Below are 26,052 nucleotides of genomic sequence, written 5' to 3'. Positions count from 1 at the left end.
TTGTTTTTGATTGAATAATTGTGAAACAAATCTAACTCCATATTCTTAGCGCTGTTTTCTGTTGCAAACAAGTCATCTGTCTACAAATCCAAAATCTTAAACTGAAAAAAACCTCTTAGTGGTTTCATCGATCACTTACTTCAGCACATTCAGCAACTCTTAAGAAAATCTGAGCTTCCAGGGGATCAGGTGTAGTTGTGGTTGCCATGGAGCAAAGCAGGAATACACTGAGTATTACTCTTAATATAGCCGAGTCAAAATCCCTCCTGACAAATCTGGTCTGACCGAGCCAGGTTTATGCTCTTCGTGGTACACACTTCTTCAGTTCTGGACACGTCTTTCTATGAAACTGTGTTACACTGAGAGGTGAGGTGTGGAAGGAAAAAAATCAGCAAACTTGACTGTACAATAAACAAAGCTGGTTTATTAGGCCTCCAGCATCACAGCATAGTTCACACACAGTTCAAGATGGCAGCTTTCCCACCAGTCAGTCTGTCCTTTGCTACATCCGGGAGTCCTCCTATAAACTGGTTATCCTCGCCTTCTCAATTTACCCCCAGCCAATCAAACTCCAGCCATCACTGGTCCCTCCATAAAAGAGCTGGGTCTGAGGCGGGCCTCCTCCTTAGCAGGGTTCCAAGATGGCAGCTACAATGACACACCCACAAGGTAACAAACATGTCACAGACATAGGATCATTTACACACTCTAGAACTCAAACATTACAGAAAATCTTATTGCTTCTTAACAAACTGAGATCAAGGCTTTGTGAGAGCCATTCCAAAACATTTCTTATTTTGTCCTGTTGCTAATTTACCATCATGCTCATTTTCATGCTTTCAATCATTGCTCATTTGCATACAGATATGTGCCCCAACCTCCAGCTTCCTGGGTGATGTCTTAAAGGGGCAGTATTATGTGAAATCGACTTTTTTTTAGCTTTACATCATACTGTAATGTTATTACCTCATCAAAAACATACACAGAGACTTGTTTTGATGCTTTCATGCATGTTTGAGAAATCCTTTAATCTCCCATGGCAACCATTCAACTGAGCAAAACACCTGGGTGGACCTAGCCGTGCCTTCGAGGACAAAGCTCCTCTTCAGAGCTGCAGTTTCCAGTTTCACTCAGCTTCTTCAGACTAGCCAGCAGCAATTAGCAAACACCTGTTTGAACTGTGCCTCTGCTGAGCTCATCATACAAGCTACTTCTTGGTGAAACACTGGCAAAACATTGTTAAAGGGTTAATAGAGGAGCCATGTTGTGATGACTTCCTGAAGGCGGAGTTTCAGAAAGAGTAGGAGTTTTTAAAGAGACAGAGGCCCAATTTTATACTGTTACTCTTCACAAAGAACTATTTGAATAAATTTGACTTGGCTTGACTTTGACTCAAGACTTGAGGCAGAGACAGAATTAATCGAGTGTGTGATTGTCGCCATAGTGATGAGAACCTTTGAATTAGCACTAAAGCTAAGTAAATTGAATTAGGCTAAACCTAAAAGTGTAGTGTCAGTGATGTTTTATGCTCATCAGACTTGTTACCCAAATTGGAATTCATTCCATAAACTAAATCATAATTAATTTAAAAAGCATAAAATAAACAAGGCAGAGCATACCACGTTTATGTTAAAAGAGAATTTAAGAAAAGATTTCTTCATAAAATCATAGTACACATCTGTTTCATGTCTTTGAAGCTCAGTAATCATCTAACGAGCTTTTAAGGAGCCCAGTTTGTCCCGGTCTGTTCTGAGGTGAGCAGATGGACGCAATAGTCTTGGCAGGATGTAAAACAAAATGCCTGATCAGTCAAAGAGCAGCAGAGGGACGACGAACCCCACTTAGAGATAAATTTAGGAAGAACCTGAGCTGTGCCATGGCATATCAATCAGGACAGGCGTCGTGATGATCTCTAAATCACTCTGATGTTCATCTATCAACTGCATTTGACTTTCCCCCCCTAGACTGTGTGGATAATCCTTGAATGTCTCCTCTGGACTGATTTTGACCAAAACTGAAGAAAAAGCAGGAAGAGTTACAATTAAAAAACAAACAAAAAAAGGTTGTTATCTCTCTATTCCTGCAGTTGAAACTCCTTTTTAATTCCAATATTACTGCAGTGAAATTCATCAGGTTTTTATTGATCGACTTTTGCAGTTTTAGTTGAAAGTTTCTAGATTCCTGATTGTCAAACATCATCGATTCTGTAAAGTTAGAATGTGTTACATCAATACATTCTGCTGCGATTCAGCCGCTTGTGTTTTTTAATTTACATTTGTACCAGTGATTTAATTCACTCCTTAAAACAATAACTGCAGATTCAAAGTATTTGGCTATTGATTACTGATAATAAGGCGATTGTGATAAGACAAAAACCCTCACCCAAACATTATTCAAGTCTGTTTTTTTCTTTACTTGGAAAAAAAAGCATCCGCTTATCCAATAACTCTGCAAGGATAAATAGGTTTACACAAAGGAAGAAAACAGAGGAAGAAAAATGTGCAAAATAAAAGTTATGTTTACTCATACACTCATCAACTTACACAACACATATAATTTTCCCTACAAAGACATTTATACAACACTTTTTACATCAGCACATCCAGTCCATTTCAGTGTGAAACATGTATTCTGTTGCCAAGCAATAGTCAGACATTCAATGGAATGAGCCTCAATGAAACAGCATGAAGGAGCCCCCAGTGATGGAAAGAAAAATAAGTCAAGCAAAGGATTGTGGGGTATTTAAGAAATGTCAGCACTGTGGTCATTGTTCATGGTGTCTATATCAATATATATGGGGATATGTCTGTCTGAATTATTTTTATGGTCTTTATGTTTTATACTGTGTTATCTTCAGTTGTTATAAAAAATGCTACATATATCAAATATGACTTAAGAGAAATTTGTCTTTGTAATTTAATGCCTTGAAATTGGGCCTCTGTCGCTTTAAAAACTCATTCTCTTTCTGAATCTCCACTTTCAGGAAGTCATCCCAACATGGCTCCTGTATGAACCCTTGTTACCACTGTGTCACTGACAAGTAGCTTGTATATTGAGCTCAGCAGATATGCAGTTCCACTAGGTGTTTGCTAATTGCTGCTGGCTAGTCTGAAGGAGCTTTGTGAGGAAGTTGCGGTAACAACATTTTGGTTGCCATGGGAGATTAAAGGGTGTCTCAAAAATACATGAAAGATTCAAGACAACACTCCGGGTATGTTTTTGATGAGGGAACAACATAACATGACGTAAAGCTCAAAAAAGTCAATTTTACATAATATTTCCTCTTTCATACTTTTAGCAATATTAGTTCTTTCTGGTAAGTGTATTTTTTCTATTTCATAAAAAATAAGTTATTTCTGTTTGCTTGTCAGGTTAGGTGTTAACATGTCTGAGTAAAATAAGCTACTATTACAGATGTAGCTAACGAACTTAAAAAACTAGCTAATTCCAGCTTCTGTGTAACCTCAACCACTCCATACAAAAAAAAAAATCATCAGAAACATTTAACATTTTTTTTGCACCCAACTGATGCTTTTGAAATCCACAGAAATGATTTGTTGTGTAATCAATGGTTTAAATTATCCAAATGAATGACACTCATGACCGTCATGAATGCAGTTTAATTTTTCGCACATCCTTTGTTCTGATTGGTTACGAAACACCAAAGTGATCCCGATACTCGCAATACCTGCTTCAGAAACACTCTAAAAAATAAAGTGATCTCTGCTTTCCATATGAGCAGATCATGCCTCATATTATATAATATTATTAGCTGACTACCTTTTAGGCTCCTGACGATGCTGCATAGGTTCACTAATTTGTCAGTGTGTGGGAGAACCTCTCCAGTACGTCTGACTCACCCATTAGTCCAACATATTTATTGTTATAGGTTTTGTATTTTCTGCAGTTCACATAAAAAGATCAGTGTGAAACTTTGTGTTGCAAAGTGACAAGCATGGATGAGAAGTCATCACACAACATGCATACATTACACAGTCATTATCGACTACAGGCAGGAAAAGTCCATCTGTGTGCCAGTTCTCACACAGCCGCTTGCAGAAGTGTTTATATTTTATGTTATACTCATAAATTCAGTGCATTTTATTGAGATTTAATGTGACCCCATCAGCTTTACAAGTTTAGAAACTCACATTTGTTTCCCCATTTTTCTTTCAAACTAGCTGGAGAATGTCTGTAAGCACCAGTTTTCAAGTTATGCCATACACTGTAAAACGGAAACAAGTGGAGTTTAACCTAAAAAAAATTACTTGTTGCCTCAAAGTCTTTAGCTTAAATTACCTGATTGAGTCACATTAACTTGTACAATTTTAGTGAGCGTAGCTTAAGTTAACTTAATGAATTTGCGTAATTTATGTAACTTAAAATTACTTATGTAGAAAGAAAATGATTTCATTGAAGCAGTTCCTGCTTTATATATAACTATTTTTAATGCAGAATTTGCAATTCTGCGTTCCTGGCCCCATAAAAAACTATGGCGGGCCAGATTTGGCCCACGTGCCTTAAGTTTGACACATGTCCCCTAGCGAAAACCATCTGTTGTGTTATTTTCCTTAAACAGTGATACAATAGCTTGTGTTAGTTTGTTACATAAAAATCTTTATGAAATACATTCAAATTTGTAGAAGTAATTTGACGCTGCATTAAAAAGTTCAAGGCAGATCAGTAGTTTATAGAGTCACAGTGCTAAAGTTCTGGGTTTTCCTCTCACAAACCAAATAAACACCATCATTTATGTGACCAGTGACAGCCGGAGCATGATGTCAGGGTGTCACTCACACAATATTTACACCGACCTATGTGACAGATGGAGTGAAAGTTCACCACCTGACCTGAAATATAACCGCAGCAACCCTGGAGTAAACACATACTGCACTGTGGACGCTGACAGACCAGCAACGTTTCAACACTTAACATAATAGTTGCAGAGCGTGATCTAACAGAGGCCACCAGGAGGGAGACACGAAATGCTGAGAACGGCTGTATAGGCGGGAAAAAACGGGCGGAGTACAGCGCGGTACATAAACAAGGACATGAGGGCAGCATATCAATAATTTAGTGACGGCTGAGTGACAAACTCACAAGATTTCATATATTTAATGGTTGTCTGAGTGACAAGTTTCTGATTTTATATCCTAAATTATATCTCTTTTTCAATTTTGTAAAATATTCATGCAAACATAATGGTAAAGTTTACTTCAGCAGACTTGAGTTGTCAGTATGTGTGAGATTCATTTTGGACTGACACCAAATACTTATATGTATATAAGTAAGAGGATAGGGGGAGAAAAAAAAGCAAAACAAAAAAACAGAAAAAACCAGCATTTCTCCAGGAGGGAGACTTGCCAAATATATTGTGGTTTCATGCAAATTACTACAAAGTTTCTAAGGATGGAATCTCTTCATGCTTTTTTTTCCTCTTCAATAATCTGAAACATTTAAGCTGAAACAGACTGGAAATCTGTGAAAGGGCAAATGTTTTTTTTTTTGTTTTTTTTTTTGACAGCAGTGGGTCTTTTGGAGGTTGCAACACATTTCAGGGAAACTCAAAGTATTATTGTGTTAGATTTCCTTATCCTGACTGAAAATCTATGGGAGATATTTGACATTTGGCATGGCTGGGTCTCCACCTGCCTCCCATGAAAACACTAACTACACGAGGGACTTTCTGTCCAAAGCTGTGTGTTCCCTCCAGGCAAAGCGCCCAGAGCTTAATGGATTCCATGTCAAAGTGGAGTCAAGCTGCTCGGATGGTGGAAGACAGGTGTCCAAACAACTGATTGTAAACCCAGTTTGATCCAACTCTTTAACACACAGTTAAACTCAGAATGATTTTTCAAAACCTATCCAACGATACCGACTCAACGCCTGAAAGTTGGACCTTATCAGAGGGAGACAATTTGCAAAATCACAATCTGAATGTAGAACCAATCAGAGCAGAAAATAATTAGGGATATTCTTCCAGATGATGGATCTCCATTTTATATGACTGACAGTAGTATTCTATCACTGAGGCCTGGACATATTTGTTTGATTAAAGGAACTGCATAATGATTGTCATGTTGCATTAATGAGAAGTGAAACAACAGTGAAAAATACATTTTCCTCAAATCCTGGTTAACTGTGGTGTTCCGCAGGGCACCTGATGTGTACCACTACTTTGTAAGTTATTGCTGCATGAGTCAATGTTTAAGTGGTAACAACACTGATAAACAAAACACAGAATAAGTAACAGGCACGTTCCGAATGCACTGCTAAAAAGGCCTAACTGACTTAACAACAATAATAATATAGATAACTTAATAGAAGATATTACATGGTAGATTAATACAACCAGATATTATGGGGTGAAAGTATAGTGTGTAGTGTTTTACATATTTTCTCTTTGGACTTTTTCACTTAACTCAAATAAACTGTAAAATCAGGCAAAGATAATACTTTGTCGATTAAAGTATTTTAGCTGGATGATTTAATCATTTTTGTTAATAAACTCCTATATTTTGGAGAGAAGTTGTTTATTCCATATGTCTGTAGAGCTTCACTCTTCAAGAACATCAGTGCTGAACTTATTTATTGGTATTTAATACTGTATCCATAAGACTGAAAATTATTTCCTGATAATCAGGTTGGTAATTTTGTTCTAAGTTACGATTTGTGTTCATAAAAGCCTCTAGCATTTATTAATAGTTATTCAAAGCCAAACAAAGCCTACTGATGGACGACGCACTATGCAGCATTGACGTTTGTGATGTTTGGTCCTTCTTGCCTCCCTTATTGACTCCACAAATCCCCCTGGGGTTTGTTTCTTTCAATAACACTCTGTCATTTTCAAGGGGAAAAGGAAAACCAGTCCATCAGACTCGCTTAGCATTTATTGTGTTGCCTTTATTGCTTCCCCCCCCCCCTCCGACTCATTAGCATATCACTGTTGCCATTTGCTAATTTCTTTCCTCCGAGCTTGTACAGTCACTCACGGCACACATGAATAATTTAAATGGGGGTTATGTATAGCCACAGAAGAATTAAGAAAAGACTCATCTTGACTAATGAAGCCGTCATTATGTCCTGCGTCTGCCGTCTGCAGACACACGAGCAGCATAGAAACAAGCCGAGATGAACTGGGTAGATCGATGAAAAGCATTTGAAGGCGGCACTTTGCTTTTCAGTCCCGTAATTCGTCGCTGCTGAGTCGTCTCGGAAGCGTAGAAGGCGATAAAAGTTACAGTTAAAGCATGTCTCATTGACGGCGATAAAAAAAATAAAAATAAAAAAAATCCCCGCCGTATTGCTGATGTCGTAAAGCACCACGGATTATGTCAAATCTCTAAAAACCTAAAGAAAGCATAATGACGGGGGCACAGGAAAATTGGTCTGAAGAAAGTTACCCACAGATTGTTTCTAACAGCCTTCGGTGATGGCGATGGGAAGGAACTGAGCCATGCTGGATGTCAGCGTCTGGGGAATTATATGCTTTAAAGCCGCGGCGATCCCCGTCATGCTTATAGGCGTTTAGGTGCTTGATCCCAGAATCAAACCTAATCACATTAGCGCGGTTCTGTCATTTAGGATGAAATGTGGTGGAGAATAATTTACATTTTGCTTTATCGGTCAGGTCTCTCGTTCTTCCGTCTGTCTTCAATGACAAAAGGAGAATTGTCTGTCTGCAAGTGTTTCTCTGAACTAGACTTGCATCAATGTCTCCTGTGCAAATTGAGTTATATTCTGTCACTGCAGGACTTCTGGAACTGATTTGTCACACAAAAAAGACAAATCTTGAAGATTCAGGAAAAAAAAATGCTGTCGCTTTTTGCTGCTTGCTTCACAGTAAAGCAGCAGTAAAACGATTTTATATTAAAAAAAAACTATAAAAAAAACTACTAATCTGTAATAACCAAAGGGTTTACTGATTATTACTTCAAGTGTAAATCGGTTCAATTTTTTTATGATGGCATTCTTTTGATGACTTATGTTTCATAAATAAGCAGATAAGCATCAGCTCTAAATATGGTGAAATAGAAAAGACCCAGAATATGCTTCATTTCTCTTGTAATGTTATATTTCAAATAATAATAATGGGGTTTTTTTTTCGTTTAAGGAGCCATGCAGTTAAGCTAATTGAATACTGCTAATTTAAGTTACAATTTAAGTTTAAGTTTATGCACAAATCTATTTTCATTTCAGTATAAATAAATGTAAATAAATGTTCTATTTCATCACAATGTCGTTTTCTCTGGTCAGTCACATAATTTAAACAGAATTTCTGGACCGTTTGAAAATTTTTTTTTTTTCTGAATTCAAAATCGTTGCTGAATCTAATCGTGAACCGAAAGCCCCCCTCAACAAATCGAATCAATTCGAATCAAATCGTTAAGCACTTAAAGATTCGCGTCTCTGTGAGCTACAGAACCGTTCAGAGATCTTTACCGCTCTGAGAAGTTACAATTACATTGACCTTTATTTGTTTAAACATCTTAACATAATCATCTAAAGGTCAAAGGTTGATCAAGTCCCTGCAGTGACCACATCTGAGCTTCCAGACTGGTTAGAGGGAACTTTAGCTTTGCCCGTTCTTGTCATTCTGCTTTGAAAATAAGACTGGAGGTAAATGATTACTGAAGTAAGCTGCTATTTCTTTCCCGGCGAATGTGTTAATCAAACAATTGTTATCTTCACAGTAAACAGTCTGTAAATTGAGAATCATAAAGAGATGACTGGCAGCTCTTTTGTTGCAACCATGTGCTTGATTAAATGCAACCTTTGTCAGGCTTCCTGTTTGAGTTTTCTGCTCTTTTTTTAGCTGCAGAAACCTTGGGGACCCCTGCACAGACAGGAGGTAAGAGGCGTACAATAGCAATTCAATGGCTAAAAGAAGGACATCATGTAAATAAATACTGCAGGTAAATGCATGACCCAGACTGACGTGACTTTTCTTTTCATGCTGCTTCTTCAGGACAAAAGTTTTTGTTCTGGAGCTTTTAGACCACAATGAATAAAGCTGCTTCATTCTGACTGGGAAAATCACATTTCAGTCTTTTGTCTGATGCTGACTGTAAGAAATTCATGTCTGGTAAATGTCTTTGTATCATTTGAAGCCTCTAAAAGAGGACACTTTATAATAAAAAGTGAGCCATTGATCAATTTTTTTTTTTCATTTCCAAACAGAAGGATTCAGAGAACGATCTGGGTTCTTTTCTATGTCTGTGTTACTTCTACTCACATTCATCTCTCCATACTGCACAGACATTATTCTGCAACAAAGATAATTTCTAGAAAACATCCTAGAAATTAAAAATGTAAATATGTGAATATTTACATTTTTTGTTATTCCATATGCGTTCATCCGTAGTATTGGTTTCACATTCTGATTGCTTGGATTTATTATCAAACTCACAGTACAGAAACAAATGAAATTTGTCTGCAGCAGGTTAAAGAGCACAAACTCTGTAAAACTATATAAATATATTAAACTATGGTTAAATGTCAATTTTTGACAATCATACTTACATCTGTTGCTGGGCAACTAAAACAAAAGAAGATGCTATAGCCTGTAAAATACGTCATCGACTTAATCCGGATACCTCTTACTGTTGCTAAGTGATTCAAAACGAGCTCCTGCAGCAACTGTTAATATTACTTCATTAAGTAGAACAAAGAGCAAATTAAAAGATCATAGAAAAAGCTGCATCTTGTGTTGACGTGTCCACAGCAGCACAGTTCTTTCAACATTTGTTTTCTCAATTACATTAAATTGTGAACAAAACTGTTAAACTGCATAAATAGTTCATCACTGTCAAACATGTATGAAAACTTTTTTAAAAAATGTAGCTAAATGTAGTTTTCCCTACACAGAGTCATCAACTAAAGCGTCTTTTCCTGTATCACGTTAATACAGCTGTGGAGAAGTGCTGGGTTTTAAGAAGAAATGTGCCCTCTTGAGGAAATGTACCACAATTGCAAGAATAGTGCATAAATAATAATAATAATAATAATAATAATAATAATAATAATAATAATAATACATTTCAACGCCTCCCTTAATGTTGTAACTTCAAAAATACTATTTAAATACATATTTAAATAGTATTATGTATTACTATGTTAGACCAATTAAGGACTAACATAGTGTGTCTTTGACTGCCCATTAATTTTTAAATTTCTAAATCAAATTCATGCAGTTTTCTCTTTGTCCAGGAGAGGTCAGCACTACCCTTAAGAAAATAAATTTATGCCGCAAGCTGTTGGAAAGTTTTTTGTTATTGTTTTTTTTGTTTGTTTGTTTGTTTTAAATAATGACAGTTGTAGTCACTATGTGGAAATATATATATTTTTTATATTAATCAAAATGTTCATTTCTTGAACTGTCAAGTTTGAAACTGCAGCAAACGTTGAAACAATGTTTCTTCAATTTGATGTCAATATTTCATCCCTGGCAGGATGTGGGCCAAAACTTTTCTTTTTTTCACACAGTTTAAATCCCGTTGTAAGACAGAAATACTTTTGATATGCTTATAGGCCTAGCTGCAGTAACTGACACGTAAACAAGAATAAAAGCTTAAATGCCAAATCATGCACTGAGGATACAACCGAACAGCATGACTCAGCATAGCAAAACAGTAATAAAATGTATACTGTGTCGGATTAGTTGAACCGGGTCCAGGCCAGGGATCAGAAAGAGCTGAGTGAGTCCAAACCCAATCGACCACTCTGTCTTCAACGTACCTCGTTGTCTATCTGCCATCAATCAGCCGATGTGAGACACCTCCCAAGGTCAGAGTCCAGCCTCCCAGAACAAGACATGATTTAGCACTTTGTCAGCAGGCGCTAACATCGGTCAGCAGGCGTTAACGTCCAAACGTCTCTTTCAGGCGTACAGCAGATTTATCTAACTGCAGCTGTCCAGGGAGACAGACAGAAAAAGGGAAGTTCATAAGTAACAAACTGTAGATGAATCTCCAACCAGCAGGCGGCGCTCTTGCTGTATTATTATTTTTTCTTCTGGATTATTCGGTGCTGCTTTTAGGCAACTAGAAGTTATAGAGTAAACTGGTGAAGGCCTCAGAGGTTTTAGAGAACATTTGGTAATTAGTAGCATCATTAGCATGGAGGAACAAACCAGAAAGGTCAGGTATAAAGTTAGCCGTGTACACTAAAGACTAACTCTCCATGTATGATAAAGAGAAAGCTTTAATATAAGTCATGTAGGGGAGACGATAAACATGGCTGTGGCAGCATCATTCTGTGGCAGGATCATAATAGGAGAATCTGGTTAGCATAAGAATACAGATGGAGAGAGCAAACCTGGAATGAAAACTTTTTAAAGGCTGTAAAAGACTGAGGCGGAGATTTACCTCCCAACTATTCTGCATGGAAAGCAGACAATGGGATAGCTTAGATTAAGCCAAAGTCAAAGCCTAGATCTGAATTCATCTCAGAATTTGTCGGTACTTCACATAAAATCCTAATATAATAAACTTAGTATTACCCAACACTCTGGGAAAGCATAACCCCGCACCCAGACGAACCTTTAAAATGTCCACCAAAGTGGGCCAAACCAAGAGACACTGACGACACTGTGGTCAGGACAAAAGAAAACATTGCTTCCAACTTAATGACTTTACGTTACATTTAGTGACTTTTCAGACCCATATAGCAACTTTTTTTTTCCAGGAAAGCAAATTTTGTGATTTTTTATTTTATTTTATTTTTTATTTTGTCACAGATTTTTATCTCAACATGTGAAAGCACCAATCGCTCTGCAGCAACTGTCCTGAATCAAATGGTTTCACACTTGAAAGTGGGACTGTGACGTAAAAATCAACCAAGTTGTACCGTTGTTACCAATATGGAAGATTCAACTGCAGTAGCCACCCTTCAACCCAAAGAGGGCAGCACCAAGACAGTTTTAGGCCAAAAATTTCATAATGAAATAAATTCACACAAAAAATTCCCAACGAACAATGAGGAAACAAAAGTAGCGAAGCAAAAACATTTATGTCCCTGTAATCGTTCATCTGTGATCACAGTACGATGGAGCTGCTTTTGTTTCCATCCTCTGGAACCTTCTGTAACTACACACTACCCAGATGATGGGTTATCCTTAAGAGAAACTTGGATTTTACAAGATTACATCCTTCTAAGACGTTTCTCTTCCTCTTAAGTGACACGTCATCCAACAATTGGCTTTTATTGCTGAGCTATGTTTTTTTAAAGCTCATAAGATTTTTAATCACTCACATGAAAACAAAGGCACAAGAAAACAATGCTGAGATTACACATCATTCTTCATCTAGATTCCTTTTTAATTTGAAAATAAAATAAAAAACATCATCAGAGCCAAATCAGAACCAAAAGTATTACATTTTTATCAAGTTAAATCTCCCAATATCAGCACATTATGTTTTCAGGAGCCTTCCTCAGCACAGAAACTCTGAAAAATGCAGGATGTAAACGAAATAAAGCGAGGAGAGTAGAGCAGTGTGGGCTCCATAACAACTAGAATGATGAAAACAAGTTTCTCTGAGAACTCCAGAGAAAGTCAATACCATTGACTTTCTCTGGAGGCACTACCAGACTAGTGCCTCTAGTCTGGTATAGGAGGTAAAAAGCCACCAAAATAAAAAGCTTTTATAGAGAAGAATTTATTGTGGTCTGAAATTTGACACTTAAAATAAGACAAAAATATAAAACAACAAGTTTTAAAATGTTGATTAAAATGTTTATTTACTCTTCTGAAGATACTGATAACATGATGATCTTGTATTGTGCAACAAGCTTTCACAGTGGAACCATCTCACCTGCAGTAGCCATCCTGGATGCTCTGTGTTACAAATTAACTCTGGAAAGACAAAGTTTAGTTTGTACAATAAAGTTTATCTTACAGTTTTATTTCTTTTATTTCCCCTGATTTATGTTTTCAGAAATCTATCTAATTCAGTTTGTTTTAACCGAGAATCAGGAGAGCTATGTTTTTGCCTTACGGAAACCTCCAGTCACTAGGTGGCAGCAGTGTTTAAATTAATCAACATGGTGGCGCAAGCAGGTAGAAGAAGAAGTATATCACCCCACAGCGCTGACGGAGGAGAAGATAACCTGCGCGGATGGTTTGAAACCTCCAAATGGAAGAGATGGGGAAATTTGTGACAGAAAAAAGAAAAACGGCGTCAGAGGTTAGTACAGATAAACTATTAAATATTGTCAGATTCTCAACAGTATTTCAATTCAGAACTGTGCGCAATAATCTGACCTGCTAAAACTAAAAGCATGCAACAGTTTTTTGTTTAATTTTAACATCAAGCATTTCACCTTTGTAATTTTAAGATACTGACAAGATTCTGTCTATTTCTGTGGATACTCTCCTTAGGAATAGACATTATGTGCTCTTATGTTTTGGTCTTATTTCATAAAGACAATACATAATAGGTTTCTGTCATATTTTTTAAGTTTAGAATTATTAAAACATATTTTGGGAGACTAAAAATAATTATTTCCTATTTCTTTTATTATTATTACTATTTTTTAAGGTAAACATGAAAGGAAACCTGGCTCATCCACTCATCAGCATTCCAGACACTTGGTGACGGTAAGGAATTGTGGTCATGTAGTGACAAGCAGAGTAAAGTTCTGTGTTCTCTGTATGTGTTAGGTAAAATGTTGCCATACTGAAGTAATAGGATCATGTCGCTTAAGAATGAAAGTGGTGTTGAGATTGACGCCTTAAGGACACTCACATTTGATCTTTTGAGTATTTAAAATCATAACCACAAAACGACAGGAAGTAGTCATGAGGTAAATAAGACAGAACCTATTCGCTTACATAGCAAATCTTATCTAAATGTGACAACCAGAAGGCAAAACATGCAAAAAAGGATTTGTGCCAACACTGTGTGACTGTTGGCTTTGGAGGTCTTAGGCAGGAAAACCCGCAGCCGCCATGCGCTGCTCCTGCTGAGTTGATATATGCACAGCACTTTTTATCCCGGTTTTTTGAAGAAAGCGTAGCCTCAAAAGTCAGACAGCTGCCATCGGGGATAAAAATGTAACGTCTGCAGCAGGAACTGAGAGAGGAGTCTGTCGTTGTTGAACCCATTAGAGAGTTTTCTAAATCCAGCCATATACAATGAGCCACACTAGAGCGAATTTAAACAAAATTAATCTGAGTCATGTTGAGTTATAATGGTCCTGTTGACTGGCAGGTGTAATGTGGTATAGTGACGTATTTTAATATGACTAATGCCAAACGGTTTTACTAAGCGAAGCATCCCTGATCGTAAAATGAATAAAGCAGATTAGCGTTAATCTGAAACGATTTCTCCAGGCTTGTAGCTTTAAATTGAGGTCCATTGCAGGAAACCAGTTTGTATGAACGGTATTATTTTCTGATAACAATGATCAAACATTCTGTAAAAATTATACCGTACGCTCGTGGATGGCTGCAACAAACATGTGGTGGAGGTGCAGTTTGCTGTGATATTAGTGAGGTTTTATTTGAGTTTATTTTAATTAGCTTGAGCCTGCAGATAAAATCGGCAAGAAATCACTCAAAACATGTATTCTCAGTACGTGCTGAAATTACAGCTTTCAAGAACGTGAGTATTTAAACTTCTGTCCTTAAAATGTCTTAAAATTAATTTTTTAAAAAAGAAGAAAATTAGCCTTAAATATGGTAGTCACAGGTCTTACATTTAGTCTGTAACTACAAAGCTGGCAGAATCCCACAAACATCCCTTATTTTTTTTTTTTGTCTTAAATTTCATTTAGGTTGGCATTAAAAAGGTCTTTAAAAGTCTTAAATTTGACTTGATGTAACCTGCAGATGCCCTGCGTCCAGAACTGTCAGAATGTTCCTGTCCTCGTGCAGACGGTAATTTTAATTAACCAAAGTGTTGCTTCGAAACGCATCAGCTAGTGCCGAACTCCAGCGTTGGCACTGAGCTTGGAGGCCGGTGTGGATTGAATTGCGAAAGGGGTAAAAAAAAAAAAAAAAAAGAGCAAGTGGCAAAATGAACGAAAATGACAGCTTCATCACCCAGTCGCAGGAGAGACCGATGAGCACTCTTTTTTTTTTTTCCCCCAGCAACCCCCGTCTCTATCAGTCATCTCATTTTAACCCAATCCGCTAGAGAGAACATGTCTCCGCCGTCAATTACAGCAGATTTTTGCCACAACAAAGCCGATCAGATGAAAACGCTGCCTGAGCTCGCTCTCCTCCAGTGAACATGTCAAGCTGCTCTCTCTGCTGTGAAGGAGGACTCTCAGAGCTGTTGTGTAACAATGTGTTGAGCAGCTCAGATTAGACTTATTTATTCATAACAGATGTGGGGGTTATTTTTTTTTCTCTAAACTACAGTTATGTGCTCACATATTTATTAGGCCAACTCTAGCTGTGTCATTGCTCTAAATTATGAAATTACCATTTTCACAGCTGAATCCCCGATGCTCCATCTATGTTCAGTTTTAGTTAGTTGGTGCCTGTTGTAATCTGCAGACCATTTTCCAGCGTCTTTGGATTGTGGGACATTTGTGGGTGTCCTGGTTGGTTAACACGACCAGCACCATGCACAGTAATTCAGTGTCCTGAAATTTGAAATCCTCACCTTGTCTACTCCCGAATTTTCCCCCAATATTTTCCATTGTTTTGTACCTAAAAAAAATAATTAGGGATGCACCACATCATTTTCTTTCTGGAAACTGATAACCGATGAACAATAATAGCTGATAACATTCCTGGCCCTAAGACAGACCAGTGAGCAAAAAGACCAAAAACAGTCGACTCTTTAGAAAGATAATATAAAAACTACTTTTGCCATGTCAGCAGTTGCCGTATCTCAAATGAACATCTGTTTAAATAAAGCGCCTTATACTTAAAGTTGGTGCATTTGTCCAATCAGTTGTTGCCAAAAGCTGACATTAGGAACAAATACTAAAGTCCAATTATGCATAACAATTTATTTGAAATAATTTCATTTGAATTAGCTTTGAAACCCAATTAATTAGATGTTTCCTGATCTGCTCCTGACTGAAGTCAGTAAGATTTGTATTTTTATTTTTTTTATTTTTTTGATGTATCAAGCGTTAAGATTTCTAAACATCTGATGGTAGCAGAACCAGCCGTCACAATTTTCATCATTTCCTGCAGTTCATCAGTTTAGAAAATGGAGAGCTGGTGTTTTGTTCCGTTGTGCATGTTGTGAGTCAACAGGACTTCAGCTGGTGATGGTCGTGGTCTTGGCATGCCCTCCTGCCTACAAAGAAAGAGACTAATGAGGATTTTCTGTGAAGCAAATTGTGCTGAGATCTGGCCACTTTGGAAGCTCACGACGTTTTCTGTTGAAACTGCTGATCAGATCGATTCCCAGTAAAATGGGCGGCTTTTTGGAGGGGATTTGCAACGTTTTGTTGACTTTTACCCTTTTAAATGATTTGACTTGGCTTCTGAAAATATCTGTGGAGAACATAAGAGTATTTAAAAGAAACATAAAGACAAATACATATAAGAATATGCAGAAAACAGGTGACAGTGGGAGGGTCTGGCATTCCTTTACAGGGAGTTTGGAGCTAGCTGAGCTTATCAATGCAGAAAATATCCATCATCCTACATGAACTGGAAGAAATTATGAAAAAATCGTGAACAACTGATTCTTTGCATGAACTTGTGGAAAGCAAGAAAGAAGAGAGAGATGGAGGGAGAGAGAGAGATGGAGGGAGAGAGAGAATTCAAATGGAAGAAATTTATGCAATTACTCAACAGACCGTTTTTCTTTTTGATAGATTAAAAATTTAACTTCTGCTATTTAAAACGATTCCACCTCTACTGCACATCATGTTTTACTCTGTACTTGTCAAATCTTTTTTTTCCCCCTCAGGTGACAAGTTTAATTAGCACTTTGAGAATTTCTGAACTTTCTCGTGAATCTTTCTTCACCAGCTATAAGACATCTGTGATATGGAAGATAAACAAAACTTTTTTTATAGAAAAAGAATGAAACGTCAATGAAAAATGTCATAAGATTAGTATAGCTAATCTTACAAGCCTCACCAGCTTGTATGTCATTGAAACATTTATAAGCAGGAAACGGGAAAATGCTAATACAAGAGCACGGTGGAAAACGGGTAAAATCTGTTCGTTTCTCTGCCAAATCGGGAGACTTGACAGGTACGGGAAGAAGTTGGGAACCAGCAGGACTCTTCCCAGAGCCGGCTGAGTGATCTGGGATGTGACCAAGAACCCGAACTACAGGCATCATGATGTGATGTCATTCGAAGAGCCGAGCTTGACTTCTGAGAACCAGCATGAGAGTTAAGTCTCTGCGATTTCACCTGTAAAAGTTTGTACTCAGTCCCGCATCAGTTTGAGGAAAATTCATCTGTTGTTTGATCTTTTTTTTTTTGTCTGTGCTCCGTCTCTGTTCTGCGTTGCATGGAAAGCCATGATTTCACCTGGTTTTCAGCTCACACCAGGTTTCGGTCCGCAGCTGCTGTGATTGTCAGAAGCCCTCGTCATACAAGTCAAACAGAGCTCTGTCTGTCTGTCTGCTTTCTGTCTGTGTGTCTGTGAAACCTTCGGGAATCTAAGCCATATCGCAGGCGGGCCACACGGAGATCACAGTGAATTATTTATGCGCTTCCTGCCCAGTGCCCCGCTCATCTCAGAACAGCACTGACTGTTTGAGCCGGGGCAGGCTGGGACATGCCTTCAGGCTGTCATTACGACAGAGTACTACACAGGCAGCTTTCATAGCAATCGATATGCTCTGTTTCCACTGTAGAGGTTTATTAAAACAGCAGCAAAATATATATGTATATATATATAAATATATAATGCTAAAGATGTGTTTGGAATGATTACAGATGTGGTTTTCAAAGGAAAGGGAGCTGAATATCGGATCTGAACATGTCGTGAAGAGGCAGCTTTACCATTTATGGTTTATTTCCCCTCTGACAATCCGTTGCATTTCAAGGAACATTGGTGAATGCACTCCTCTGACTCCAGCAGTGACACAGACACATTGTTGAAGTGATTGGATTGCAGGAAGTGGTCAAATTGGTTTGTTGTTGTCGTCTTCGGTGCAGAGCCGGAGGCCAGCAGCCCAGCGCCGAGGCGACAGCATCTGATAAAGACCGCAGCCGGAGGGGAAGCCGGGACAGCACATGTTACGCCTGTTCTCATGAATCCCGCTAATGCAGTTACTGTTGCCACAAGCGGTTTGGAAAGTAATGAGCTAGATGACCCCTTTGTGACTCGGGGTCACATGGTGTTCTGCTCCTCAGCTGGGACTTTGCTCTGGGGGAGAAGTTGTTTATTTTGTTGAAAGGTATGAAAACACTGCAGAGATATTTATATCTCCAAACTGATGCAGAAAGATTAAGAGGCCTCAAGCAAACCTAGAGGACACACAATCACGTCTTTATGGTTCAGGTAGAGAGACGCTCAGAAGACGGCGAAATGCTGTTTGTCACTAATGAAATGTTTGAAAAAAGAAAAAAAAAACTTTTCTAGACTTTTTTTTTTTTTTTGGCATGTTTTTATGCTTAAACCATAATTTGCAAAACAGTGCTGGTCTTAAAATGCTGTCCTGATGTGAGATATGATCAAATATGACCATATTCAGGACTTTTCATAATTTGTTTGGGGTCTTTTTACGTAGGTGTTGTGCAAACTAACAGCTTTTAACTCCCAACACATGATGTATTCATGATATGTTGCATGTCATCTAAGTAAACAGCCACATTTCAACACTGACAAAAAAAATTAATGACTAAGTATAAAATGTGTGGAAACTGATTAGTAAAGGTGTAAAAAGTTACTCCCCCCTTCATCCAGAAAAGAACACATTAGTGTATTTATTTATTAATTACTTTATTTATGAATTGCCTCATAAGAAAATGGGTAGCTAAGGAATCTGAAGCACTCCACACCAAAGCAATGCAAGAACAGCCGGTCATGATGGTACCGGAGCTCTTGATGACCCTCTGGCTTGTTTCACATTCCACAAAAAGCCATTTTGCTCCTTTGCCGTTCGCAATTTTGATCATTTCATACAAGATTTTTTTTCTGGGTGAGAACTTGTACCTTCTGCCACAGGATATTTTGTACCATCAAATCAAATCCAACAAAAGGACATGTCATTCCTGCTTTGACAGGAGACAATTTAAAGTCATTTGTTACACCATTTCCCCATAAGGAAATGTGGTTGTTTGACTCCAGTAAATATTTACCAGGAAGAGGACACTTACTGCATGTTTTTCAAAACCAGGGTAGTTTTCTGGGGCCATGAATACCCATGTGTTTAATCTGTATCTACGAGGGTAAAAACTGGTTATCAGGATTGATGTTTAGCTCTAAAAGCCCTTGAGGTACTAATAGCAAACTGACCCTGGACCATCCGAAACTAGAGTGGTGAACACGTGGGATGCCAAAAGTCAGCCAGAAGGCCTGACGGCACCCAATAAACACCAGTAAAATGATGTCAAACTGTGGGATTGGCTGACATTTTCTTAGCAATTTTACAACAAAATGAATCTAAATTTTCTCTTAGACATGAGGGTTTGGTTGTCTGTCCTGCATGTCTTTGCATTGGCCAGGTAATGTAATGATTAACCGGCCTGCAGTTCTGTGACATTGAACAGGACTGTGTGAAATGGATGGGTGGACAGAAGTTATTTCAATCTATGCTGTTGAAATCCAAATGAGTTGAACCCAAAACGTATGTAGTTTGGTTCTGTCTTGTGGAAACAAGTTACATTTCATCTCCTGTGATGTCCAGAAAGCTTCTTGTTGTCTGATTAAAATGCGTGTTTTTCCATTTCCATCTTTTACGCCTTACAGTTCAAACGTGAACATGTTGTCATACTGCAGAAAAGTTAATTTTAGCATTTTCAGAGGAGACGTGGCTGCTGTGATGCTTCCCCTCTTCACTCACAGGTGAAACTGGAGAAATGTGACAAATGACTGCAGCCTGTCAGGAAGCATTACCTGTTTTTTTTTTTTTTATTGTTCCGGTGTGGCAGCATTGAACTGATCGCTCTGATCTCCAGACTGTGCAGAAAAGTCTCGGATGTTCAAATAACATTTGACTGAACAAACAAGAAGAAATCGAGTCGCCCTCTGATTGATACTCGGAGATAATAATTCTCTCCTGAATCGTTTTCATGTTTTTCTAAATTTATCACAAAGGTAGGACGTTTAGCTGCTGCTCACTCAGAAGGACGTCGCAGTGTTTCTTTTATTTTCCTCACAGATTCCAAGAGGGGAAACTAGTTTTTAGGAATCAGTTTTTAAGATTTCCTTTTAAAATTAGGATATGAGTTGTGACAACATCCATTTGGTATAAAGTTGTATATTTAGTATATATCATCTTTTTGATCACCAGCAAAAAGGACAATCAAATTTTTTTTGCAACTTTAGTTTTTAATACTTTTTTGGCCTTTGAGTAAATTTTGGATACACGTGGCATAAACACACCTGGACAAAATTGTTGCTACGCCTGTTAATAACCAAACAAATCTACCATTGTCACTGAAATAATTTGCAAATGACAAAAGTAACGATTTATAGAAGATTTAAAGAAAATTAGCTGCTGAAAATCAGACGTTAATTAATTAATTCGTTAAAAAATTAATTCAGATTAATAATAATTAACAGATTAATAACAATAAAAAAAACAGATGAATAATTTAAAAAACTAATAAAAGGCACAAAGACAAAATTATAGTACCTTGAGAAAAGATTTTAAATGATTTGACTGTTAAACTAATGTGAGTCGTCTAATTCACATTGAAAGCATCTTCAGGCTTGTAGTCAGTCAGTCTGCCTTGTTTAAGGAGGACCAGTAGTGACACGTTGGCTACCACACTGAACATGGAGCTCAGAAACCTAAGGAGGGAGATCCAGGAGGCTAGAAAGAAAATTATAGACAGACATATTAAAGGTAAACGTCTATAAAACCGTCTCAAAGCAGCTTAATGCTGCAGTTTCACATATTCAGACGTTAAAGGACTGTCGCCAACCTGCCTGGTCGTAGCAGGAAGATTGATGACAAAGAAGAGAAGGATAATACAAACGGTAACCAAAGAGCACAGAACAAATAATGTAATGCTAAACTTGAAGGTCAAGGTTCATCTGTGTCAGGTCAAGCAGTTTGTCATTTTTTTCATCCAAAGTGGACTTAATGGATGACGACCAAGGAGGATGCCACTGTTGAAAGCTAATTTTAATTTTTTTTTTACTGGAATTCACCCCGATTCGCATCGACAAGCCAGAAAGTTTCTGTAATGACGATCTGAAGCTGCTTAGCTGCGTCTAGCACAGAGCATCTTGAATCTGTCCAGGGTCCAATGAAATCTGAAGACTGGAGTCACTCTGGAGAGAAGTGTGCTGCTGAGTGGAGAGCTTGGTCTCAGTCTCAGGTCAGGGGGTCTTCCAACGGGATAATGACCCAAAATATACGGCTAAAAACACTCAAGAACATCAAAACATTGAATTATTCTGAATTGGCCTTTTATGAGACCTGATGGAAATCCTACTGAACATCTGAGACAACTGGAGCAGAGGGAGTGGGTCAACATGTCTGTGGACAGGTGCCTCAAAAGGTTGTGCAACAATATGTTAAGTAACAAGCAGCATAATTTTTCTTCAAGCCTGTTTCATTAGTGATTTTTTTGTAATATGGTGTCTGATTTTAATTAATTGATTTTCAGTAAATTACTACTTTTGTCAGTGTAGAGTTATTTCAGTGACCATCTTCATGGTCTTCAACAGAGATGTACCGTTAATTTCGTCTGTATGTAAAACGTATCTCCACTGATACATGTTTCGCCTGTTCTCAGTTTTGTTACCAAGGCTTTATCTTTATATTTTGTGACCTTCAGTAGAGTTGCTGCTTTATGACAGAAATCTTCTTCGGTAGGATTCTCATTTCAGTCGAGATGAAGAACGGAAACATCCTCTCGGTGAAAGTGTGCGTAAAAGTGTGCACGTGTGTGTTAGTGTCCAGATCAGAGAACGACAGCCTGCCTTTGTCCCAGTCCAGATTCACTCTTATCCTGCAGAGCGTCTTCTGTACTGGGAGCGCAGTGGGAGGAGCTGCTGGCGACCGTGCTTTGTATTCGCCTTCAAAGAACCCTATTACGAAAAGTCCGGACCGGGTCTCTCCTTTCCTCTGAACCGACTCCGCTAACACACCGAGGGACCAGAACGAGCTGTCTCCAACGTCGACGTCCCAGCTGTGACTCCCCGAGTCGAAGGCCTTGGAACTGAGGACGGACGACCAGCCGTCGAACCTCTCCGGGTTGTCAGGGAGGTCCTGCTTCTCTTCCAGCCTCAGGCCGGTCAAGTCCTTAGACAGTTTGACATCTACATCAGCAGTGTTTGGGTCCAGGACGAGAGGCGTGTAGGAGACGACGTCCCTCATGCTGCTCCAGATGCTGAAGGCCAGGTTGCCCCGGTGTTTGGCCTGGTCTATCAGGGCGCCTGAGGGCAGCTGTGGAACCTCCAGCAGGGGGCAGCGCTCCACTCTGTCCGCTGCTGCCCTATAGCTGTAAAGGAAAGGGATGTCTTCTGCTCCCAGCTCCTCTTCTGTCTCTCTGATTATGTCTGAAAGTGCTGCCATCTCCCTGCTCAGTCTCTCTATCTTCCTCTTCATCATTTCACTCTTCTGCTCCTCTTCCTCCCTCAGTGCTGCCAGCCTGTCCTCCTCTTCCTCTGCTAGAAACCGCCGAAGCTTCTTGAACTGCTCCTTAATCCGCCTCTCCGTGTGCCTGGCCTGGAACTTAATATGTTCTGCCGTCCGATCAAACTCGTCTTTAGCTTTCTTCCCGAGCCTCAGTCTCTTCTTTATGGGTTCCAGATTTTCCTGCAGTTCCCGCCGTTTCCTCTGCGCCGCTTCCTCGATGGGCCTGATCCTGTGGTTGACGTGCCTCGCCGAGTCTCTGCAGATGTGACACAGTGGCTGCTCATGGTCCAGACAGAAGAGTTTGAGTTTCTCAGAGTGCAGACTGCACAGAGCCTCCTTTGATCTGTAAGCCATTTACTCTTCGACCGAAGCTGAAAACACAGCAGACCAACAGAGAGTCCAGTTAGTCATGGTTTCCTCCTCTCTGTTCATTCTAGAGACTGAGTTGTGTTTCTGGTCAGACTCACCGTCAGTGTGTGGAGTTTGAGCAGCTCGGAGCAGAAAAGTCAGAGTTTTCCATTGTTTTCTCTCTCTCTTGCGTTTGGAGTCGCTCAGAGGAATCTGACGGTGTGTCACTCTGGTCACAAAGTGCTTCCTGTTTGAATCCAGCTGGGCTGTTTTAAGGGTGGGTCTTAAACCTGTTTGTCCTGCTGATTCATCTGTGGAAACCTGACATTTAACGTCTCGTTTATCATAAACAATTTAACAAGCTTTCTGTCTTTACCTACATAGATGACCACCAGAGAATAAACATCGTCAGTTCTTGCATCCAAAATATTCCGGATGAAGTCTATACGTGTAGAGTTCACAGCCTTGGGATTTTTCTAGGTGTGTCAGAAAAGGGGCGGGGCTTAAACCTGCTAGACCTCATATTTTAAATACTGGTGTCCACATGGCACTGAGATTCATTTAATTAAGTTGTTTTCGGTTTTCGACTCCTTGTAATCATTTAAGATCCAAATCTGTGGAACCCTCCACAGATTCAGACTGTGGTGAAAACTAACTGTGTATCACTGAAAACCTCACAGCAGTTTTTCAGCTTCACATATCGCTTCATCCACTGTTGTTTTCAAATGCACTTCAGTTTATTGAGTTTTTTTTCCCCAGAAGTAATCCATCAAGTAGAAGCCTGGACTTTGACAGGACCATTGAAACGACCTAATTCTTTTTTTTTCTTTTTTTTTTCAGCTACTCTGTTATAAATTTGCTGCTGTGTTTGGGATCATTGTCCCGATGAAAACCCAGTAAATTATGACCCATTTGACAGGTTTTTTTTTTTTTTACAGTGGAGCCAGTTTGTGCAAAACGATTCCAAATCATTAGACTGTCAGTAATTTCCTTATGAAAAAAATTGTCTAATTAGAATCAGACATTGTTTTAGACATTGAATTTATACTGACTTTTTATCCTGTGCAGTTATGTATCTAATGCCACATTTAAAATGTCACCTGCAAAACATTTGCCTTCAAAAATTCACCTGCAAACTAGTCACAAATTGCTGTTACCTGGTTAGCGCAACAGCGTTTTATCCACTTGTTTTTCTTATCAATAAAATTCAAAACATTTTGATTAAAATATTACACAAAAGTGAGAATGTCTGCTTTAGTAACATAATAAGACATGAAATTAGGAAGCTACAAAGCTTCTCATAAAAATACTGAATACGAAAACAATTTATTAACATACAAAACATGAATTTTTGCAAAGTTTGGTAAAAATATGAGGCTATAGAGCCGTCTCTCTGAAATGAGCTGAACTTCCCATCACTACTGTCTTTGTTTAAATCAGGAAATGAGATTCAATGTCTCAGTGTACTTGGAAAGGTCAAATTAATAAAGAAAATCCAAATAAAATGCTGAGCCCTTGATCGAATGACTGAACACCAGGGAGTCAGCAGCTGAGCGGCCCGGTCCTCACAGAGACGATAGCACACACTAAGAGAGGACAACAGATAAGGAGCAGCAGAAATCAATAACCCCAGAATCATGAAATCATAATCCTCCCTGCACTTATGAACTGCAACAGCCGCTTCATCAAGGTCATGGCTGATTTCTTTTCCCTTCTTGTATTTGTGATAACGGGATATAAAGGCTTTTGAAGTTTCTTAAATCACGAGTTGAATCATAAAATTCATAAAAATGTTTCATGCTGCTGAACAAGATGGAAAACTTTTATGTTTTATTTTCCCAAGACAAAATAGGCAACAAGACATAATATTATGCAACTAAAAGGCTAATGTAGGCAGCCTAGAATATGCACATAGGGCTGATTTAAAAAAAAAAAAGAATCTGTTGAAAAGCAACAACAAAGGAAATGTTGAAATGTACGGAACAACATACAAGGCAAAATTTCCAAAATCACTTCTTTTTCACTTTTTTTTTTTATACATCTTAATATTTCAAATTTCTTACTTGAGAGCAAAACAGGTCTGAAGTCAAATTCCTTGTTTATGTGAAAACCTTGAAAATAAAGCTGATCATGATTCAGAAAAATATGAAAGGAGACATATAAAAAGTAATTAGATTGTTGGAAAATTAGCATTTAAAACTCAACTACAAATCATCTACAATTCTCTCTAAAATGTGAGTATTAGCTCACCAGTCTTAACATCCTGCCTACTTGGGTATAAATTTATCCTTTGCTTTAAATCTGATGTGCAGCAAGGAAAGACAAAACTCTTTTTCTTTCTTTTCTTTTTTTTTTTTAGATTTGACACCCCTTTCATATGCCTGAAGCCTTTTTTGGAGTCAAGACGTTCTTCTCATTAAACATTATTTAAAATCACAGTTCGAATTTCATTAGCCGAGAACATCCTAACCCCTGGATATGCAACCTCACACAAGAGCGATAGGAGCACAGCACCATGGGGAAGAGCTATTCATCATACTTGCCCTCAGGAAACAAACAAGGAAATGGATCTAGGCTGTTGTTTAGCACTCTTCTCCTATATTTATCCCCCCAAGGTCATGAGTCTGGAGGAGGCACACTGGGGGATAGAGATGATGGTCTATCCATGTGTGCTGCGTCTGCCCACAGAGCCAGAGGTAATCGCTGCTGGGAGGGGGGAAATTAGGTTAGCAAAACATGGAGCAATTGGCAATCAAAGCTTGAAAACGTACGCTCAGCAATGCACATTTGAGTGCCTTGAGTTTATTTTTAGAAACCTGAACAACATTCATAGATGAAGAAGTGAAATATAAAAAGGCTTTATCATGGAAATATGGAAAAAATATACAGTGGTTCCAAGAAGGAAAAAAGCATAGTTCTTTGTAAATAATTATTACATTATGTAAAAACCTGCAGCGTTTGATTGAGACACTGTTGCATTCTGGGTGGCCACTTTCCCCATTTCCCCAGTTAAAAA

At 38.4% G+C, this 26,052-nt stretch overlaps 1 protein-coding gene and 1 long non-coding RNA gene across 2 annotated transcripts; one reads left to right on the top strand and one right to left on the bottom strand.

The window, feature by feature from the left end:
* Nucleotides 1-13,091: 13,091 nt before the first annotated feature.
* On the top strand, nt 13,092-25,831 carry LOC106934901 (uncharacterized). Its single transcript, XR_001421797.1, has 3 exons — nt 13,092-13,184; nt 13,539-13,597; nt 25,652-25,831. It is a non-coding gene; the product is annotated as an uncharacterized LOC106934901 (long non-coding RNA).
* Nucleotides 20,734-23,646, bottom strand: LOC106934900 (nuclear factor 7, brain-like). The gene is made up of 2 exons (XM_015015061.1): nt 23,156-23,646; nt 20,734-23,059 (listed from the first exon to the last, which is right to left on the bottom strand). Exon 2 carries the CDS (start codon nt 23,040-23,042, stop codon nt 21,882-21,884), a length of 1,161 nt encoding a protein of 386 aa, XP_014870547.1. The 5' UTR covers nt 23,043-23,059; nt 23,156-23,646; the 3' UTR covers nt 20,734-21,881.
* Nucleotides 25,832-26,052: the final 221 nt, after the last annotated feature.

This window comes from Poecilia latipinna, unplaced genomic scaffold (assembly GCF_001443285.1).
Source record: "Poecilia latipinna isolate Pla-1442-1.1 unplaced genomic scaffold, P_latipinna-1.0 Scaffold1880, whole genome shotgun sequence".
NCBI lineage: Eukaryota > Metazoa > Chordata > Actinopteri > Cyprinodontiformes > Poeciliidae > Poecilia > Poecilia latipinna.
The sequence above is the reverse complement of the archived record's forward strand: the minus strand, read 5'-3'. Positions and strand labels throughout refer to the sequence as shown.